General features: G+C 54.6%; 1 protein-coding gene across 1 annotated transcript; it reads right to left on the bottom strand.

Moving 5' to 3' along the window:
- Nucleotides 1-3,423: 3,423 nt before the first annotated feature.
- Nucleotides 3,424-15,244, bottom strand: ARMC5 (armadillo repeat containing 5). The gene is given in 7 exon segments (XM_038763776.1): nt 3,424-4,133; nt 4,135-4,819; nt 5,024-5,156; nt 5,434-6,215; nt 6,506-7,292; nt 8,743-8,850; nt 14,751-15,244. Coding segments are annotated over 7 exon segments (3,123 nt in total). The 5' UTR covers nt 15,217-15,244; the 3' UTR covers nt 3,424-3,971.
- Nucleotides 15,245-18,216: the final 2,972 nt, after the last annotated feature.

The raw sequence follows: 18,216 nt of genomic DNA, 5'->3' as shown, positions 1-18,216 counted from the left end.
GCCAGCCAGACACACACGCAGCACACCGTGCCCACTCCAGCCAAAGACACGCACACAGCACAATACACCCAACCCAGCCAGACTCACGCTCACACACACTCACAGCACCCACCCCGGCCACACACACACACACACACACACACACACAGAGCTCACTCCAAAGACACATACAGCACAATGAAACCACCCCAGCCAGACTCACACACACAGAGCATCCACCCCAGCCAAAGACATATACACAGCACACTATATCCACTCCAGCCAGACACACACAAACACACACACACCCCATCCACCCCGCCAAAGACACACACACACACACACAAAACAAACTGTCCCCACCCCAAAGACGGACACACATTGCACACACCCCAGCCAAGCCCCATAAATCTAATCCAATTTGCGTATATCCACCCAGGGCTTTAGTACGGTGCCTGGCACATAGAAAGCACTTCAATCAATCAATCAATCAATCAATCGTATTTATTGAGCGCTTACTGTGTGCAGAGCACTGTACTAAGCACTTGGGAAGTACAAGTCGGCAACACATAGAGACAGTCCCTACCCAAAACCGGACTTCACAAATACCGCAATTATTATTCATTCATTCAGCCGTATTTATTGAGCGCTTACTGTGTGCAGAGCACTGTTCTAAGCGCTGGGGGGGAGGGGGGGGAAATACAAGGTGATTACAGCGTGGCTCAGTGGAAAGAGCCCGGGCTTGGGAGCCAGAGGTCAGGGGTTCAAATCCCAGCTCCGCCAATTGGCAGCTGTGTGACTTTGGGCAAGTCACTTCACTTCTCTGGGCCTCAGTTCCCTCATCTGGAAAATGGGGATTAAGACTATAAGCCCCATGTGGGACGACCTGATCACCTTGTAACCTCCCCAGTGCTTAGAACAGTGCTTTTTGCATAGTAAGTGCTTAATAAATGCCATCGTTATTATTATTCCCTGGGCCTCAGTTACCTCATCTGTAAAATGGGGATGAAGACTGTGAGCCCCCCGTGGGACAACCTGATCACCTTGTAACCTCCCCAGCGCTTAGAACAGTGTTTTGCACATAGTAAGCGCTTAATAAATGCCATTATTATTCTCTGGGCCTCAGTTACCTCATCTGTAAAATGGTGATGAAGACTGGGAGCCCCCCGTGGGACAACCTGATCACCTTGTAACCTCCCCAGAAATTAGAACAGTGCTTTGCACAGAGTAAGCACTTTATAAATGCCATCGTTATTATTGGCCAGACACACACACGCCCCCAAAACCACACACAAAAGATTGCACTCATCCCAGCCACACCCTCCACACTGCACACATACCCATGACACTGCACACACCCTAGCCAAAGACACACACACACACACACCACACTGCACCCACCCCAAAGAAACACTCAAAACTGCCCACACCCCAGCCAGACACACACACACACACACACACACAGAGCACACTACACACACCCCTGCTAAAGACACCCACCACACTGCACCCACCCCAAAGAAACACACACTCAAAACTGCCCACACCCCAGCCAGACACACACACACACACACACACACACAGAGCACACTACACACACCCCTGCTAAAGACACCCACCACACTGCACCCACCCCAAAGAAACACACTCAAAACTGCCCACACCCCAGCCAGACACACACACACACACACACACACACACAGAGCACACTACACACACCCCTGCTAAAGACACCCACCACACTGCACCCACCCCAAAGAAACACACACTCAAAACTGCCCACACCCCAGCCAGACACACACACACAGAGCACACTACACACACCCCTGCTAAAGACACACACCACACTGCACACACCCCTACATACATACACATGTATGGCCCCTTGGTCTCAGGCACTGGAAGTCCTAGGCTTGTGGAGGTGGAGGGGGGAGACAGGCCGCTCGGTGACGGCGTTTTCCTGGCTAATCCACAACGCTGTGGGCAGTGTGGACGCGTTTCTGGACCAGTATTGGGCGTCTTCCTTCCCCCTCTTCCCAGCACACTGGTCCCTCCCCAGGGACAGGGAATGGGGGTCATTGGTCCCCCCCGCCCCCCCCCCCCCCACCCCGGGGACCTTCCCAGGAACCGCACCAGCGAAGAGGGGTCGACCAACATGTTGAGCTGATAATAATATGATATTTAAGTGCTTACTATGTTCCAAGCACTGTTTTAAGCACTGGGGTAAAACAGTGCTTGGCACTTAGCGCTTAACAAGTACTACTGTTATTATTACAAGGTGATCAGGTTGGCCCACGTGGGGCTCACAGTCTCAATCCCCATTTTACAGATGAGGGAACTGAGGCCCAGAGAAGTGAGTTGCCCAAGGCCACACGGCAGACAAGTGGCGGTGCCGGGATTTGAACCCACGACCTCGGACTCCCAAGCTCGGCCGTGCTGCTCCTAATGGCGGGGAATGCCCGCCTGGCCAGCCCCACCCCAGCCCACCAACGATGAGGGTTGGATGCACAGCCACGACGCAGCTGGAGGGGCGGAGCTGGGGGCAGAGCCGGGGACAATAATAATACTGTTGGCATTTGTTAAGCGCTTACTACGTGCAAAGCACTGTTCTAAGCGCTGGGGTGGGGATACAAAGTGATCAGGTTGTCCCACGTGGGGCTCACAGTCTTCATCCCCATTTTACAGATGAGGGAACTGAGGCTCAGAGAAGTGACTTGCCCACGGTCACACAGTGGCATGTGGCGTAGCAGGGATTCGAACCCATGACCTCTGACTCCAAACCGTGTGCTCTTTCACTCACTCATGAGAAGCAGCGTGGCTCAGTGGGAAGAGCCCGGGCTTTGGAGTCAGAGGTCATGGGTTCGAATCCCAGTTCAAGTCTGCTGTGGGACCTTGGGCAAGTCACTTCTCTGAGCCTGTTACCTCATCTGTAAAAACGGGGGTTAAGACTGTGAGCCCCACGTGGGACAACGTGATCACACTGTATCCCGCCCAGCGCTTAGAACAGTGCTTTGCACATAGCAAGCGCTTAACAAATGCCATCATCATTATTATTCATTCAATCATATTTATTGAGCGCTTCCTGTGCGCAGAGCACTGTACTAAGCGCTTGGGAAGTACGAGTCGGCAACATATCCAACTTCCCCTGAGCCACGCTGCTTCTCTAAGGCGAGGGGGGCCGGGGATCTCTCTGCACATAGTAAGCGCTCAATAAATACGATTGATGATGACGGGGTCAGGGGATGGAGGTGAGGAGAATCGCCGGCCCCCCATTTGGCCCCACAACGTGGGCCAACTCCCACCTCGACGCCAACCCTGGCTGCCCCTTCCCGTCCCGCGGCCCAGGGCCGAGGCGGGGCCGGCCCAGAGCAGTGACGGCGGGCCAAACAGTAGGCCAGAGCTGACATTAGAGGGGCGGGAGGGCGTGAAGAAGAACCAGACGCAGGAGGACCACACTCGGGAGCCTTTAATAGCCCAAGCTGCGCTTGCTGGTTTTTCCCCACCTTCACAGCTAACTCCTGGCCGCCCAAGGTCTCTCCCACCAGGGAACCACCCCATCAGTCCGCCCAAGCCCCCGGCTTCTTCTTGCCCCGGGACAACTCAGTCTGGGATGACTGAGGCCGGCCCCTGTACCCCAACCTCTCCTCTTTGCCCCCCAACAGGCCTCGGCTCCTGTTCCTGCTTCGGCAGAAGGGCGGGCCCCTGACACACAGAGCTGCTGGAGGAGGAGGGAGATGCTCCCCTTTCCCCTCCATTCCTCTACCGGGGCCCGCTCGCCCACCCGCACAGAACCTCGCCGCGGGAGGAGGCCCGGTGCCCCCTCGTTTCCCGCCGCCCCCGAGGACGTTGCTCCGGCTTCACGGCCCGCACGGCGAGCGAACGCCAAGTCGGACTCCTCTGTGGCCCCGGAGAGGACGTCCTATAGAGTCCCCCAGTCCCTTCAACCTAGAGGGTGTCACCTCGAGGCCAGAGCAGCCAGGGCAGGGTCCCGTCTAGACGGCCCCGTTCACGGCCCCGAGCAGAGCCTCGGCCAGCGGTCCCACGTCCTCCCCCGCGGCCTCGACCAGCCCCGCCAGGGCCGCGGCCCTCCCCCGGGGGCTCAGCCCGGGCCCCAGCGTCCACAGGGCGCAACGGGCCGCCAGCCGGGGCCCCCCCCAGCCGGAAGACCTCGCCGGCCGCCTCGGGCGGGGAGTGGGGGCCCAGCCGCGCCCGGCCCACGGCCTCCTCCAGCTCCTCTTCCAGGCCGGGCAGGAGGAAGCGGCCGGCGGCCTCCAGGGCCTCCTCCACCTCGGAGCCCACCAGGGGAGCGCCGGCCGGGGGGACCGCCCGGGCCGTGGCGCCGCAGCCCCGGCAACCGTGCAGGTGGTGGAGGATGGGGAGGGCCGCCCCCGGCGACAGCCCCCGCAGGGGGACCACGGCCAGCCGCGCCTCAGCGAAGCCCCCCAGCAGCAGGGCGCGGAAGAAGGGGGAGGCGGCCGCGGCCGAGGCCCGGAGAGCAGGCAGGCGGAGCCCGCAGTCCAGGAGGAAGTGAAGGTCCGGCGGGCGGGAGGGCGTGGGGCCCGTCACGGGGAGGTAGAGGCAAGGGGAGGCCAGAGGACCGGAGGCTACGGCGGTGGCGGCGTCGGAGGCCGGGGAGGGGAGATCGGGCGGGACGGGAGCCGGAGAGAGGAGGCCTGGGGAGGACGGGCTGGACGAGGCGGAGACCAAGCGCTGGAGGCAAGAGAGGGAGTCGGCTGCAAAGAAGAGGAAGAGTGGATGGGGCACAGGGCGGGGCAGGGCCGTCAGAAGGTGCCGCAGGCCACCCTGGTCCAGGAGGAGGCGGCGCCAGAGGGAAGGCTTCCTGGAGGAAGAGACAGGGCGGAAGAAAGAGGTCAGGTGGAGGGGAGAGGCCCCTCGGCCTTCCTTTAACTCCCAGAGTTGGCGGTCCCCTCCGGCCCTCCTCCCGGGGTGTACCCCTACCCCCAGAAGCTCCCTCTCCCGTGCGCTTCCGGCGCTTCCCCCCAAGCCGGGTCGGGTTCGCCGGCCCCCCACGACCCCCTCTCACTTGCAGATGAAGGGCAGAGTCAAGGCGCAAGCCACTCGGTCTTCCTGGGTCCCCGAGAGCAGCAGGTGGGTGAGGGCGCCCACCCCGAAGGGCGACTCGGCCTGGACGGTCAGGTTCTGGAGCAGCATTTCACCTGAGAGGAAGCGGGGGGGTGAGGAGGGCCGGACGCTGCCGAGGTGAGGCGGGAGGGCGGAGAGGGGGCGGGAGGGCGGGGTACCTGGGTTCTGGGAGTCAGTCAGTCGACATTCACTGAGGGGGGGCAAGTCAGGACGGTGGCAGGCTGCCTGCGTCCTGGGAGAGAAGCAGGAATGGAGGCGGGCGGGTGGGCGGGCTGGAGCGGGAGGGGCGGGGGTCCCAGAAGGGAATCGGAAGCCAGGAAACCAGCCGGCCGCGGGCTAGCCTTCACTCACCGAGCTCCCTGTGCCTCCGGCTGCCCGGTCGCCCCCCGGGGTTGGCGGTGGCTGTGGTCCAGGGCAGCCCCCAGTCCTCGGGGGCGATGCCCAGGACCAGCCAGGCCCTGATCAGGGCGGCTCCGTAGCTGCGGACGAAGGCCTCCAGGCAGGCGGGGTTGCACGTCAAGCGGGACAGGATGCGCAAGGCCCGGGGGTTCGGGGGGCCGGGGGCTCCCGTCACGTAGCCCAGCAGCCCCTGGAGCGCCGGCCCAGTCACCAGGGCCCCGCTCGGGTCGGGGGCTTGGGAGAAGCGAGACAGGAGCAGCAGCGCCGGCCCTTCCCTCCCCCACGGTTCTTCGCCCCGTCCTGGGGCTTTCTGGGAAACGTTTCTGGCCTCCTTGGGTGAGGTGGAGGGCTCTGCAGGGGGACTGGGCAGGCTAGGGGGGTGCCGCGGGGCCTGGAGAGGGCTAAGGGTGTCACAGGAAGGTCTGCCGCTCTCCTGAGACACACTGGGAAGCAACTGGTTAGAGCTCGAGGGCAACTGGGAGGGGCTGGGGGCCTCCCGGGGCAACCGGGAGGGGCTGGGAGCCTGGGGATCGGGAGACGCTCGGCTCTTTGTGGCCCAAGTCGGAGTCTGGGGAAGGATCGGGGAGGAGCCCTCGCGGGAGCGACGAAACTGAAGGGGTCGGGCGGGGAGGGCCGGCGGTTCGGAGGAGTCGGGCAGAGGGCAGTGCTCCGGAGACCAGTCGGGGGAGATGTCCTCGGGGCCGGCGGCATAGCCTTCGGAGACAAGCCAAGACCTGACGACGAAGGGGACGGGAGAAAGGGAGGGACAGACACACGGACGGAAAGACGGACGGGCGGTCGGCAGGCTGGAAGGGCTCGGCCGACCAATCCATCGCCCGGGGGGAACTCGGCCCCGCCGCCGCTGAGGGCTTCCTCAAGGGGCCGGGTGTGGAGCACGAAATCAGAGGGCGGAGGGGACGGAGGAGGCCGGGAGGGAAGAGGGAGGCGGTGGGGGGAACGGAGAGGTCGGGGCTGGGGAGGAATCCGGAACGAGAGGAGAAAGGGGACTGGAGCAGTTGCTTACTGGAGACTCCGGAAGCTCCCGGCCTCGGCAGGCCCAGGCGTCCGCTCCTCGGGGAAATCCCAAGAGGCAGCTTCACGTCCCTCTTCTTCTTCGTCCCCCACCTCGCCCCCAAGCTGCCCGGCCAGCAGCGGGACCAGGCCCAGAGCCTGGAGCCGGCCCAGGGCCCCCGTGTCGTACAGGAAGCCGACCAGGGCGGCCACCACCCGAGGGTGGGAGGCCCCGGCCCGGGGGTCCCTCAGCAGGGACATGAGCAGCTCCAGGCCCCCACCCTCCCGCAGCCGGAGCCGGTTAATGGACTCCCGACACAGGAGGCAGACGGCCCGCACCAGGGGCTGCTGGGAGGCTGGGGACGTCCCGTCGGGCCCCCGCCTCCGCCGCAGTTCCTGCAGCAGCACCTCCACGCCCCCCGCGTTGCCCAGGGCCGGCCGGACCAGACCCTGGGCGCAGAGGTTGGCCAGGGTCAAGATAGCCGCCTCCCGCACGGCCCGCTTGGGGTGGGTAGCCAGGTTGACCAGCGGGCCTAAGCCTCCCCCGAGGCTCAGCTGCTCGGCGCAGGCCCGGGAGCAGCCCCGGCTCAGCTCCAGGAGGGCCCGGGTCAGGGCGCAGGTCAGCGGGAGGTCCGAGGTGGTGGCCAGGAGCTCGGCCAGGGGCCGCACCGCCCCTTGCTGGGCCAAGGCCAGGCGGTGCTGGGGCGAGTCCGCCAGGTTGCGGAGGGCACGGACCACGCTCTGGAGGCACTGGAGGTCCTGAGAGGTGGTCAGCGTCTCCACCAGGACGGGCACGGCGGCTGCGGGCGACAAGGGTCGGGAACCACCAGAGAGCTAACTCTGCCCTTCCACGCCCGGGCCCCCCTCCTCCACCGGTCCTCACCCCTCACTGCCGTCACTGGGCGTTGGTTGCCCGCCTGCTTGGTGCTAAGCACTGGGGGGATACAGGACGATCAGGTTGTCCCACGCGGGGCTCACAGTCCTCGCTCATTACAGATGAGGTAACCGAGGCACAGAGAAGTTGAGCGACTTCCCGAGGCCGCACGGCTGACAAGGGGCAGGGCCGGGATTAGAACCCATAACCTCTGGCTCCCACGCCCCGGCTCTTTCCGCCGAGCCACGCTCAGTAGTTTGGACACAGTCCCTGTCCCGCGTGGGATTTATAGGCTAAGCCAGAGGGGGAACGAGGATTCAATCCCCATTTTATAGCTGAGGAAAGCGGGGCTTAAAGAAACGGCCGGTCCAAGGTTACGGAGTAGGCAAATGGCAGAGGTGGGATTAGAACCCAGGTCTCCCAACTCCCTGGACTGGGCTCTAATAATAATAATGATGGTATTTGTTAAGCACTTACTATGTGCCAAGCACCGTTCTAAGCGCTGGGGGAGATACAAGGTAATCAGATCGTCCCACGGGGGGCTCACAGTGCTTGGCACATCGTAAGCGCTTAATAAATGCCATTATTATTATTAATCTGCATTTTACAGGTGAAGTAATTGAGGCATAGAGAAGGTAAGTGACTTGCCCAAAGTCACACAGCTGATACGTGGCAGAGTCGGCATTAGAACCCACGACCTCTGACTCCCAAGCCCGTACTCTTTCCACCAAGCCACGTACCACTTCTTCCTCCCTTTCCCTATTTTGTTAGTACGTTTGGTTTTGTTCTCTGTCTTCCCCTTCTAGACTGTGAGCCCACTGTTGGGTAGGGACCGCCTCTGTATGTTGCCAACTTGGACTTCCCAAGCGCTTAGTGCAGTGCTCTGCACACAGTAAGCGCTCAATAAATACGATTGATGATGACGATCCCTCATCGGAGAAACAGCGAGGCTTGGTGGAAAGAGCCCGGGCTTGGGGAGTCAGAGGTCGCGGGTTCGAATCCCGGCTCTGCCATTTGTCAGTTGTGTGACTCGGGGCAAGTCGCTAAACTTCTCTGGGCCTCAGTTCCCTCACCTGTGAAATGGGGATGAAGACTGAGAGCCCCACATGGGACAACCTGATTACCTTGTATCCGCCCCGGCGCTTAGAACGGTGCTTGGCCCATAGCAAGCGCTTAACAAATACCACCACCGTAATAATAATAATAATAATAATAATAATAATAATGATGATGGCATTTATTAAGCGCTTACTATGTGCAAAGCACTGTTCTATTATCATCCCTCCGTAGGGACCACCCATTCTGCTCTCCAGCCCTACCTGCCTTTCCCAAACCCAGGCAGGCTGGCTGGCCTGCCCCCCCGCCCCCGTCCTCACCAGCCAGGTGGATGTCTACACAGCAGTCAGGCTCCATGGCCAGATTCCCCAGGGCTCGGGCTGTGCGGTTCTGGATGCTGTCGGTCCTTATGCATTGCAAGATGTTCACTGCGAGAAAGGAATTGGGGAGGGGACGGGGAGACAAGAAGAGAAATCCTGGAGATGAGCCTTCGTCCCCCTCTCCATCCCCCCATCTTACCTTCTTCCCTTCCCCACAGCACCTGTATATATGTATATATGTTTGTACATATTTTTTACTCTATTTATTTATTTATTTTATTTGTACATATCTATTCTATTTATTTTATTTTGTTAGTATGTTTGGTTTTGTTCTCTGTCTCCCCCTTTTAGACTGTGAGCCCACTGTTGGGTAGGGACTGTCTCTAGATGTTGCCAATTTGTACTTCCCAAGTGCTTAGTATAGTGCTCTGCAAATAGTAAGCGCTCAATAAATACGATTGATGATGATGATGATTCATTCATTCAATTGTATTTACTGAGCGCTTACTGTGCGCAGAGCACTGTACTAAGCGCTTGGGAAGTACAACTTGGCAACATTCATTCATTCAGTCAGTCATACTTATTGAGCGCTGACTGTGTGCAGAGCACCGTACTAAGCGCTTGGGAAGTACAAGTTGGCAACATATAGAGACAGTCCCTACCCAACAGTGGGCTCACAGTTCTTGGAGGAGGTGAGCTCTTTTATTTGGTTAATATGTTTTGTTTTGTCTGTCTCTCCCGTCTAGCCTGTGAGCCCGCTGTTGGGTTAGATGTTGCCAACTTGGACTTCCCGGGCGCTTAGCCCAGTGCTCTGCGCCCAGTAAGCGCTCAATACATACGATTGAATGAATGAATGATGATGATCTACTAACTCTACTGCATTCTCCCAAGTACTTAATATGTTGCTCTACCTTTTCCCATTTGACACTCACGGCACTCACAGAGTGCTTAGATATCTTTGTTGCCTGCCATTTCCCCTATCTTTAATTAATTTTAATGCCCATCTCTCCCTCTAATCAATCAATCGTATTTATTGAGCGCTTACTGTGTGCAGAGCACTGGACTAAGCGCTTGGGAAGTACAAGTTGGCAACATCTAGAGACGGTCCCTACCCAACAGTGGGCTCACAGTCTAGAAGCTAAGATTCTTACGGGCAGGGATTGTGTCTACCACTCCGCCGCTTGGCAGCTGCGTGACCTTGGGCAAGCCACTTAACTTCTCTGTGCCTCAGTTACCTCATCTGTAAAATGGGGATCATCATCATCAATCGTATTTATTGAGCGCTTCCTGTGTGCAGAGCACTGTACTAAGCGCTTGGGAAGTACAAATTGGCAACATAATTGGGATTAAGACTGTGAGCCCCAAGTGGAAAAACCTGATCACCTTGTAGTGTCCCCCCCAGCGCTTAGAGCAGTGCTTTGCACATAGTAAGCGCTTAACAAACACCACCATTATTATTATTATTCTTATTATACTTGGTTACATATCCTTATTTGTTAATGATGATGGCATTTGCTAAGCGATTACTTACTAAGCGCTTGCTCTGGGGCTTCTGGGGCCTTGGGGCTCTTAGGTCTCTGGGGGGCTCCTTGGGTTCGTGGCCTCTGTGCTTTGGGGCTCTTGGGCTCTGGGAACTGCTGGAGCTCTAGGTCTCTTGGGGCTCTCTGGGGTTCTTGAGAAGCAGCGTGGTTCAGTGGAAAGAGCCCGGGCTTGGGAGCCCGAGGTCATGGGTTCAAATCCCAGCTCCCCCACGTATCTGCTGTGTGACCATGGGCAAGTCACTTAACTTCTCTGAGCCTGTTACCTCATCTGTAAAATGGGGCTGAAGACTGTGAGCCCCACCTGGGACAACGTGATCACCTTGTATCTCTCCCAGCACTTAGAACAGTGCTTTACACATAGTAAGCGCTTAACAAATGCCATTATTATTATTATTACTAAGCACTGTTCTAAGCGCTGGGATAGATACAGGGTGATCAGGTGGCCCCACATGGGGCTCACAGTCTTAATCTGCATTTTACAGATGGGGTCACTGAGGCACAGAGAAGTGAAATGACTTGGCCAAAGTCACACGGCTGACAAGTGGCGGAGCCGGGATGAGAACCCACGACCTCTGACTCCCAAGCCCGGGCCCTTTCCACTAAGCCATGTTGCTTCTCTATCCATTTCCCCATCTGTTATTTATTTCATTGTCTGTCTCTCCCTTTAGATAGTAAGCTCCTTATGGGCAGGGGTTGAATCTACCAATTCTATTGTAATATACAAAGTGTTCCACATACAATGAGTGCTCAATAAATACCACTGATGAATTGGGAGGCTGCTGAGTCCAATCCTTAATGTCTTTTGAAGGCAACACAGAGATAATCTGCTAAATCACAAAACTGTACTGTGACATCGCCAGAAGGAACGTCTAGCCCAAGGGGGCCTAGAACAAAACAAATAATAATATTGGTATTTATTGAGCACTTACTACGTGTCGATCACTGTTCTAAGCACTGGGGTACATCAAATTAATCAGGTCAGGCAGAGTTCCTGTCCCACACGGGGCTCACAGTCTCATTAGGTGGAAGAACGGGTACTGAACCCCCATTTTACAGTTGAGGAAACTGAGGCACAGAGAAGTGAAGTGACTTCCCCAGTCACACAGCAGACATGTGGCAGAGTCTGGATTAGAACCCAGGTCCTCTTACTCCCAGGACCTTGCTCTTTCTACTACAGCACGCTGCTTCGCAAACACAGCGCTAAAGGCCACCTGGTAGAGCTCAGAAAGCAGCAAATTATCTGTGACATTGATGATTCATTCGTTCGTATTTATTAAGTGCTTCCTGCGTGTTTAGCACTGTACTAATCGCTTCGGAGATTACAATATAATGATGACCAGACACATTTCCTGCCCACAAGGAGCTTACGGTCTAGCCGGGGGAGACGGACATTAAGTCTGTAGACTGTGAGCTCGTTGTGGGCAGGGAATGTGTTTGTATATTGTACTGTACTCTCCCAAGCGCTTAGTACAGTGCTCTGCACACAGTAAGCACTCAATAAATGTGATTGAATGACTAGGATCGAAGCCTGATTCATGGGAAATAGTTTTCCTTTCTGAGTGGAGGCGGGGCCTCTCCCAAACAATAATGTCATCCATGGGAGGGCTTTGGGGACTTATCATTTATTCATTCATTCAATCGTATTTATTGAGCGCTTACTGTGTGCAGAGCACTGTACTAAGCACTTGGGAAGTACAAGTTGGGGATATATAGAGACGGTCCCTACCCAACAATGGGCTCACACAAACTTCACAAGGCTTTAGACTGTGAGCCCACTGTTGGGTAGGGACTGTCTCTATATGTTGCCATCTGATTGACTGATTGATTGATTGATTAAAATGCCCCAACACTGTAAATTGAAGGAGGGCGGAAAGAGGGAGGAAAGGGGAGGAGGGGACAGAACGCTTATGTACGTATCTTTAATTAGAGAAGAGCACGGGCTTGGGAGTCAGAGGACGTGGGTTCTAATCCCACCACTTGTCTGCTGTGTGACCTTGGGTAGGCCACTCAACTTCTCTGCTCCTCAGTTACCTCATCTGTCAAATGGGGATGAAGACTGTGAGCCTTGTATCTACCCCACTGCTTAGAACAGTGCTTGGCACATAGTAAGCACCTGACAAATACCATCATCATCATCATTACTAGTAGTATTAAGTGCTTAACAAATACAATTATTATTATGATGATGATGATAATTAATGTATTTATTTGTATTGATGTCTCTGTGAGCCTGTTGTTGGGTAGGGACTGTCTCTGTTGCCAAATTGTACTTTCCAAGTGCTTAGTACAGTGCTCTGCCCAGAGTAAGTGCTCAATAAATACGATTGAATGAATGAATGTCTCCCCCCTCTAATAATAATAATAATGATGGTATTTGTTAAGCGCTTACTATGTGCCAAGCACTGTTCTAAGCGCTGAGTACAAGCTCACTGTGGGCAGGGAATGTGTCTGCTTATTTGTATTGTACTTTCCCAAGTGCTTAGTACAGACCTCTGCCCACAGTAAGCGCTCAATACAACTGAATGAAAGAATGAATGTTGAGCATTCAATAAATATGATTGCATGAATGAATGAATGAATGTCTACCCCCCAGACTGCAAGCTCGTTGTGAGCAGGGAATGTGTCTGCTTATTGTTTGTACTGTACTTTCCCAAGCGCTTAGTGCTGAACTCTGCCCATAGTAAACACTTAATAAACCCAATTGAATGAATGAATGTTAAGTGCTCAATAAATACGACTGAATGAATGAATAAATGTCTCCCCCCTCTGTGCTAGCTTGTTATGGGCAGAGAATGTGTCTGCTTATTGTCTGTAGTGTACTTTCCCAAGCGCATAGTACAGAGCTCTGCCCACAGTAAGCGTTCAATAAATACGATTGATTGAATGAATGAATGACTGTCTCCTCCCTCTAGACTACAAGCTCGTATTTGGGCAGGGAATGCATCTGCTTATTGTTTGTGGTGTACTTTCCCAAGTGCTTAGTACAGAGCTCTGCCCACAGTAATGGCTCAATAAATACGACTGCATGAATGAAGGCCTCCCCCCTCTAGACTGTAAGCTCATTGTGGGCAGGGAATGGGTCTGCTTATTGTTTGTGGTGTACTTTCCCAAGCGCTTAGTACAGTGTTCTGCCCAAAGTAAGGGCTCAATAAAAAGGACTGAGTGAATGAATGGAGGAAGGAAGAATGAATGAAGGAAGAATGAATGCAAGAAGGAAGAATGAAGGAAGGATGAATGAAGGAAGGAAGGAAGGATGAAGGAAGGGTGGATGAAAGAATGAAGGATGATGCAGCGTGGATCGGTGGAAAGAGCATGGGCTTTGGAGTCAGAGGTCATGGGTTCAAATCCCGCTCCGCCAATTGTCAGTTGTGTGGCTTTAGACAAGTCACTTCACCTCTCTGGGCCTCAGTTCCCTCATCTGAAAAATGGGGATAAAGACTGTGATCCCCCCAGTGGGACAACCTGATCACCTTGTACCCTCCCCAGTGCTTAGAACAGTGCTTTGCACATAGCAAGAGCTTAATAAATGCCATTATTATTATTATGAATGAAGGATGAAGGAAGAATGAATGAAGGAAGGAAGGAAGGAAAAAAGAATGAATGAAGAATAAAGGAAGGAAAAATGAATGAAGAATGAAGGAATGAAGAAGGAAGGAAGGAAGAAAGGAAGGAACGATGAATGAATGAAGAATGAAAGAAGGATGAATGAAGGAAGAGTGAAGGAAGAATGGATGAATGAATGAAGAATAAAAGAAGGATGAATGAATGAACGATGAAGGAAGGAAGAATGAAGGAATGATGAATGAAGGAGGAAGAGGGAAGGAAGAATGAAGGAACGATGAATGAAGGAAGGAAGGAAGGAAGAATGAAGGAACGATGAATGAAGGAAGGAAGGATGGAAGAATGAAGGAACGATGGATGAAGAAATGAAGGAAGGAAGGATGAAGGAATGATGAATGAATGAAAGGATGAGTGAATGAAGAATGAAAGAAGGACGAATGAAGGAAGAGTGAATGAATGAATGAAGAATGAAGGAACGATGAATGAATGAAGAATAAAGGAACGATGAATGAATGAAGAATGAAAGAAGGATGAATAAAGGAAGAGTGAGTGAAGGAAGGAAGAATGAATGAAGGAAGAATGAAGGAACGATGAATGAATGAATGAAGACTGGATGAATGAAGGATGAATGAATAAAGAATGAAAGTAGGATGAAGGAAGGAAAGAAGAACGAATGAATGGAGAATGAACGAATGGAGAATGAAGGAAAAATGAAGGAACGATGAAGGCAAGATGAATGAATGAATGAAGAATGAAAGTAGGATGAAGGAAGGAAGAGTGAAAGAAGGAAGAATGAACGAATGGAGAATGAATGAACGAACTTTGAAGGAAAGACGAATGAATGAATGGATGGATGAACGAATGAATGAATGAATGAATGAATGAGTGGGGGGGCGGGGCGCTCACCGAGGGAGAGGATGCCTCCGAGCCTGCGCACTTCGGTCCGGCAAGGCTCCTCAGTGCAGCAGTTGGCCAGAATGCTGAGCGCCAAGTCGAGCGTCCTGCGCAGGCGCGCGGGCGTCGTCGTCGTAGTCGACGCCGAGGCCGAGGCCGAGGAGGCCGACGTGGTCGTGGAAGAGGCGGGGCCCGCGTGGGTCTCGCGGCCCGCGGCGCCCGTGGACGTGGCTGGCGGGGGGGCGGGGCCCTGGGCGGCCGCGCGCCGCAGCAGCGCCAGCAGGGGGCGGAGCCCGCCGCGCGCCCGGAAGCGCTCGATGCCGCCCTGGGCCTTCACGTGGCGCGTGCGCAGCGCCAGGAGCGCGCGGCCCAGGGGGGCCTCGTCGCCCGCCGGCTCCGGGCCCCCGGCCGCTCCCGCCAGCTGCTCCAGGCAGAACGACAGCGAGTCCGTGGGGGTGGCCTTCGCCGCCGCCGCCATCTTGGCCCGGCCCGGAGGCCCCGCCCCCTCGAGGCCGTTCCGCCGAGGGGAGGACGGGGGTGCGGGGGAGGGGCGGGGGCGCCCCATGACGCGCTATAAACCAGGCGCTTTCGGGGCAGGCCGGGAACTGCAGTCCCGGGGCCCCGCCCGGCGGAATTTTTTTTCCTCCCCCTGCGCAGGCGCGCGGGAGGCGGGTCACGTGACGAACCGAGCTCTCTCCCCTGGCGCGGGGCGGGTCACGTGACGAAGCGGGGCTGTCTCCCCTTGCGCAGGCGCGCGGGGTGGGTCGCACGGCGAAGCGGAATTTTTCCCCTTGCGCATGCGCACAGGGGCGGGTCACGTGATGAAGCGGAATTTTTTTCTCCTTGCGCAGGCGCACCGGGAGGGGCACGTGACGCAGCGGAATTTTTCGCCCCTCCCAGCTTTGCGCAGGCGCGCGGGATGGGTAACGAGAAGGCGTGGCCTCATTCATTCAGTCAGTCAATCAATCAATAAATCAATCAATCAATCGTATTTATTGAGCGCTTACTGTGTGCAGAGCACTGGACTAAGCGCTTGGGAAGTACAAGTTGGCAACATATAGAGACAGTCCCTACCCAACAGTGGGCTCATTCATTCAATCAATCAATTGTATTTATTGAGTGCTTACTGTGTGCAGAGAGCCGTAATAATAATAATAATAATAATGATGGCATTTATTAAGCGCTTACTATGTGCAAAGCACTGTTCTAAGCGCTGGGGGAATACAAGGAGATGAGGTTGTCTCATGTGGGGCTCACAGTCATTCATTCATTTGTATTTATTGAGCGCTTACTTTGTGCGGAGCACTGGACTAAGCGCTTGGGAAGTACAAGTTGGCAACATATAGAGACAGTCCCTACCCAACAGTGGGCTCACAGTCTAAAAGGGGGAGACAGACAACAAAACATATTAACAAAATAAATACAACAAATGTGTACAAATAAAATAGAGTAATAAATACGTACCTCCAACTCCGAACAGATCTCCGAGTTCCTGAGCAATAATTCCCAACTGGACTACCTGTTGGTGGGAGCCCATGTCCCCTCCTTCTGTAGTCATTCATTCAATAACATTTATTGAGCACTTACTGTGTGCAGAGCACTGTACTAAACGCTTGGAAAGTAAAATTCACCAATAGAGACGATCCCTGTCCACAATGGGCTTGAGAAGCAGCGTGGCTCAGTGGAAAGACCCCGGGCTTGGGAGTCAGAGGTCATGGGTTCAAATCCCAGCTACGCCACTTGTCAGCTGTGTGACGCTGAGCAAGTCACTTCCCGTCTCTGTGCCTCAGTTTCCTCATCTCATCCTCAGTCTTAATCCCCATTTTCCAGATGAGGGAACTGAGGCCCAGAGAAGGGAAGTGACTTGCCCAAAGTCACACAGCTGACAATTGGCGGAGCCGGAATTTGAACCCATGAACTCTGACTGTATTAAGCGCTTGGGAAGTGCAAGTTGTGGAAAGAGCACGGGCTTGGGAGTCAGAGGTCAGGGGTTCAAATCCTTGCTCCGCCAAGTGATGATGATAGTGATGGTGGCATTTGTTAAGTGCTTACTAGGAGCCAAGCACTGTTCTAAGCGCTGGGGGGGATACAAGGTGATCGGGTTGTCCCACGGGGGCTCACAGTCTTCATCCCCATTTTACAGATGAGGTAACTGAGGCCCAGAGAAGTGAAGAGACTTACCCAAAGTCACACAGCTGACAAGTGGTGGAGATGAGATTTGAACCCATGACTTCTGACTCCAAAGCCCATGCTCTTTCCACTGAGCCATGCTTTCTCTATTACTCTATTTTACTTGTACATATTTACTATTCTATTTAATTTGTTAATGACGTGCATCTACCTTTAATTCTATTTGTTCTGACGACTTGACACCTGTCCACATGTTTTGTTTTGTCGTCTGTCTCCCCCTTCTAGACTGTGAGCCCGCTGTTGGGTAGGGACCGTCTCTATATGTTGCCAACTTGTACTTCCCAAGCGCTTAGTACAGTGCTCTGCACACAGTAAGCGCTCAATAAATATGATTGAATGAATGAATGAATATTTATTCTATTTATTTTATTTGGTTTATATATTTTCTTTTGTTGTCTGTCTCCCCCTTCTAGACTATGAGCCCGCTGTTGGGTAGGGACCATCTCTCTATGTTGCCAACTTGGACTTCCCAAGCGCTTAGTCCAGTGCTCTGCACCCACTAAGCGCTCAATAAATATGATTGAATTAATATTTATTCTATTTTATTTGGTTTATATATTTTCTTTTGTTGTCTGTCTCCCCCTTCTAGACTGTGAGCCCGCTGTTGGGTAGGGACCGTCTCTCTATGTTGACCACCCCCTTCTCCTCAACACGCTATCTGACCTTGGCTTCACAGACTCCGTCTTCTCCTGGTTCTCCTCTTATCTCTCCAGTCGTTCTTTCTCAGTCTCTTTTGCAGGCTCCTCCTCCCCCTCCCACCCTCTTACTGTGAGGGTTCCCCAAGGTTCAGTGCTTGGTCCCCTTCTGTTCTCAATCTACACGCACTCCCTTGGTGACCTCATTCGCTCCCACGGCTTCAACTATCATCTCTATGCTGATGACACCCAGATCTACATCTCTGCCCCTGCTCTCTCCCCCTCTCTCCAGGCTCGCATCTCCTCCTGCCTTCAGGACATCTCCATCTGGATGTCTGCCCGCCACCTAAAACTCAACATGTCCAAGACTGAACTCCTTGTCTTCCCTCCCAAACCCTGCCCTCTCCCTGACTTTCCCATCTCTGTTGACGGCACTACCATCCTTCCCGTCTCACAAGCCCGCAACCTTGGTGTCATCCTCGACTCCGCTCTCGTTCACCCCTCACATCCAAGCCGTCACCAAAACCTGTGAGTCTCAGCTCCGCAACATTGCCAAGATCCGTCCTTTCCTCACCATCCCAACCGCTACCCTGCTCATTCAAGCTCTCATCCTTCCCCGTCTGGACTACTGCATCAGCCTTCTCTCTGATCTC

The sequence above is a fragment of the Tachyglossus aculeatus genome, chromosome 21, assembly GCF_015852505.1.
Source record: "Tachyglossus aculeatus isolate mTacAcu1 chromosome 21, mTacAcu1.pri, whole genome shotgun sequence".
NCBI classification, from domain to species: Eukaryota; Metazoa; Chordata; class Mammalia; order Monotremata; family Tachyglossidae; genus Tachyglossus; species Tachyglossus aculeatus.
Note: the sequence above shows the minus strand (reverse complement) of the source record. Positions and strands in the feature narration are given on the sequence as shown.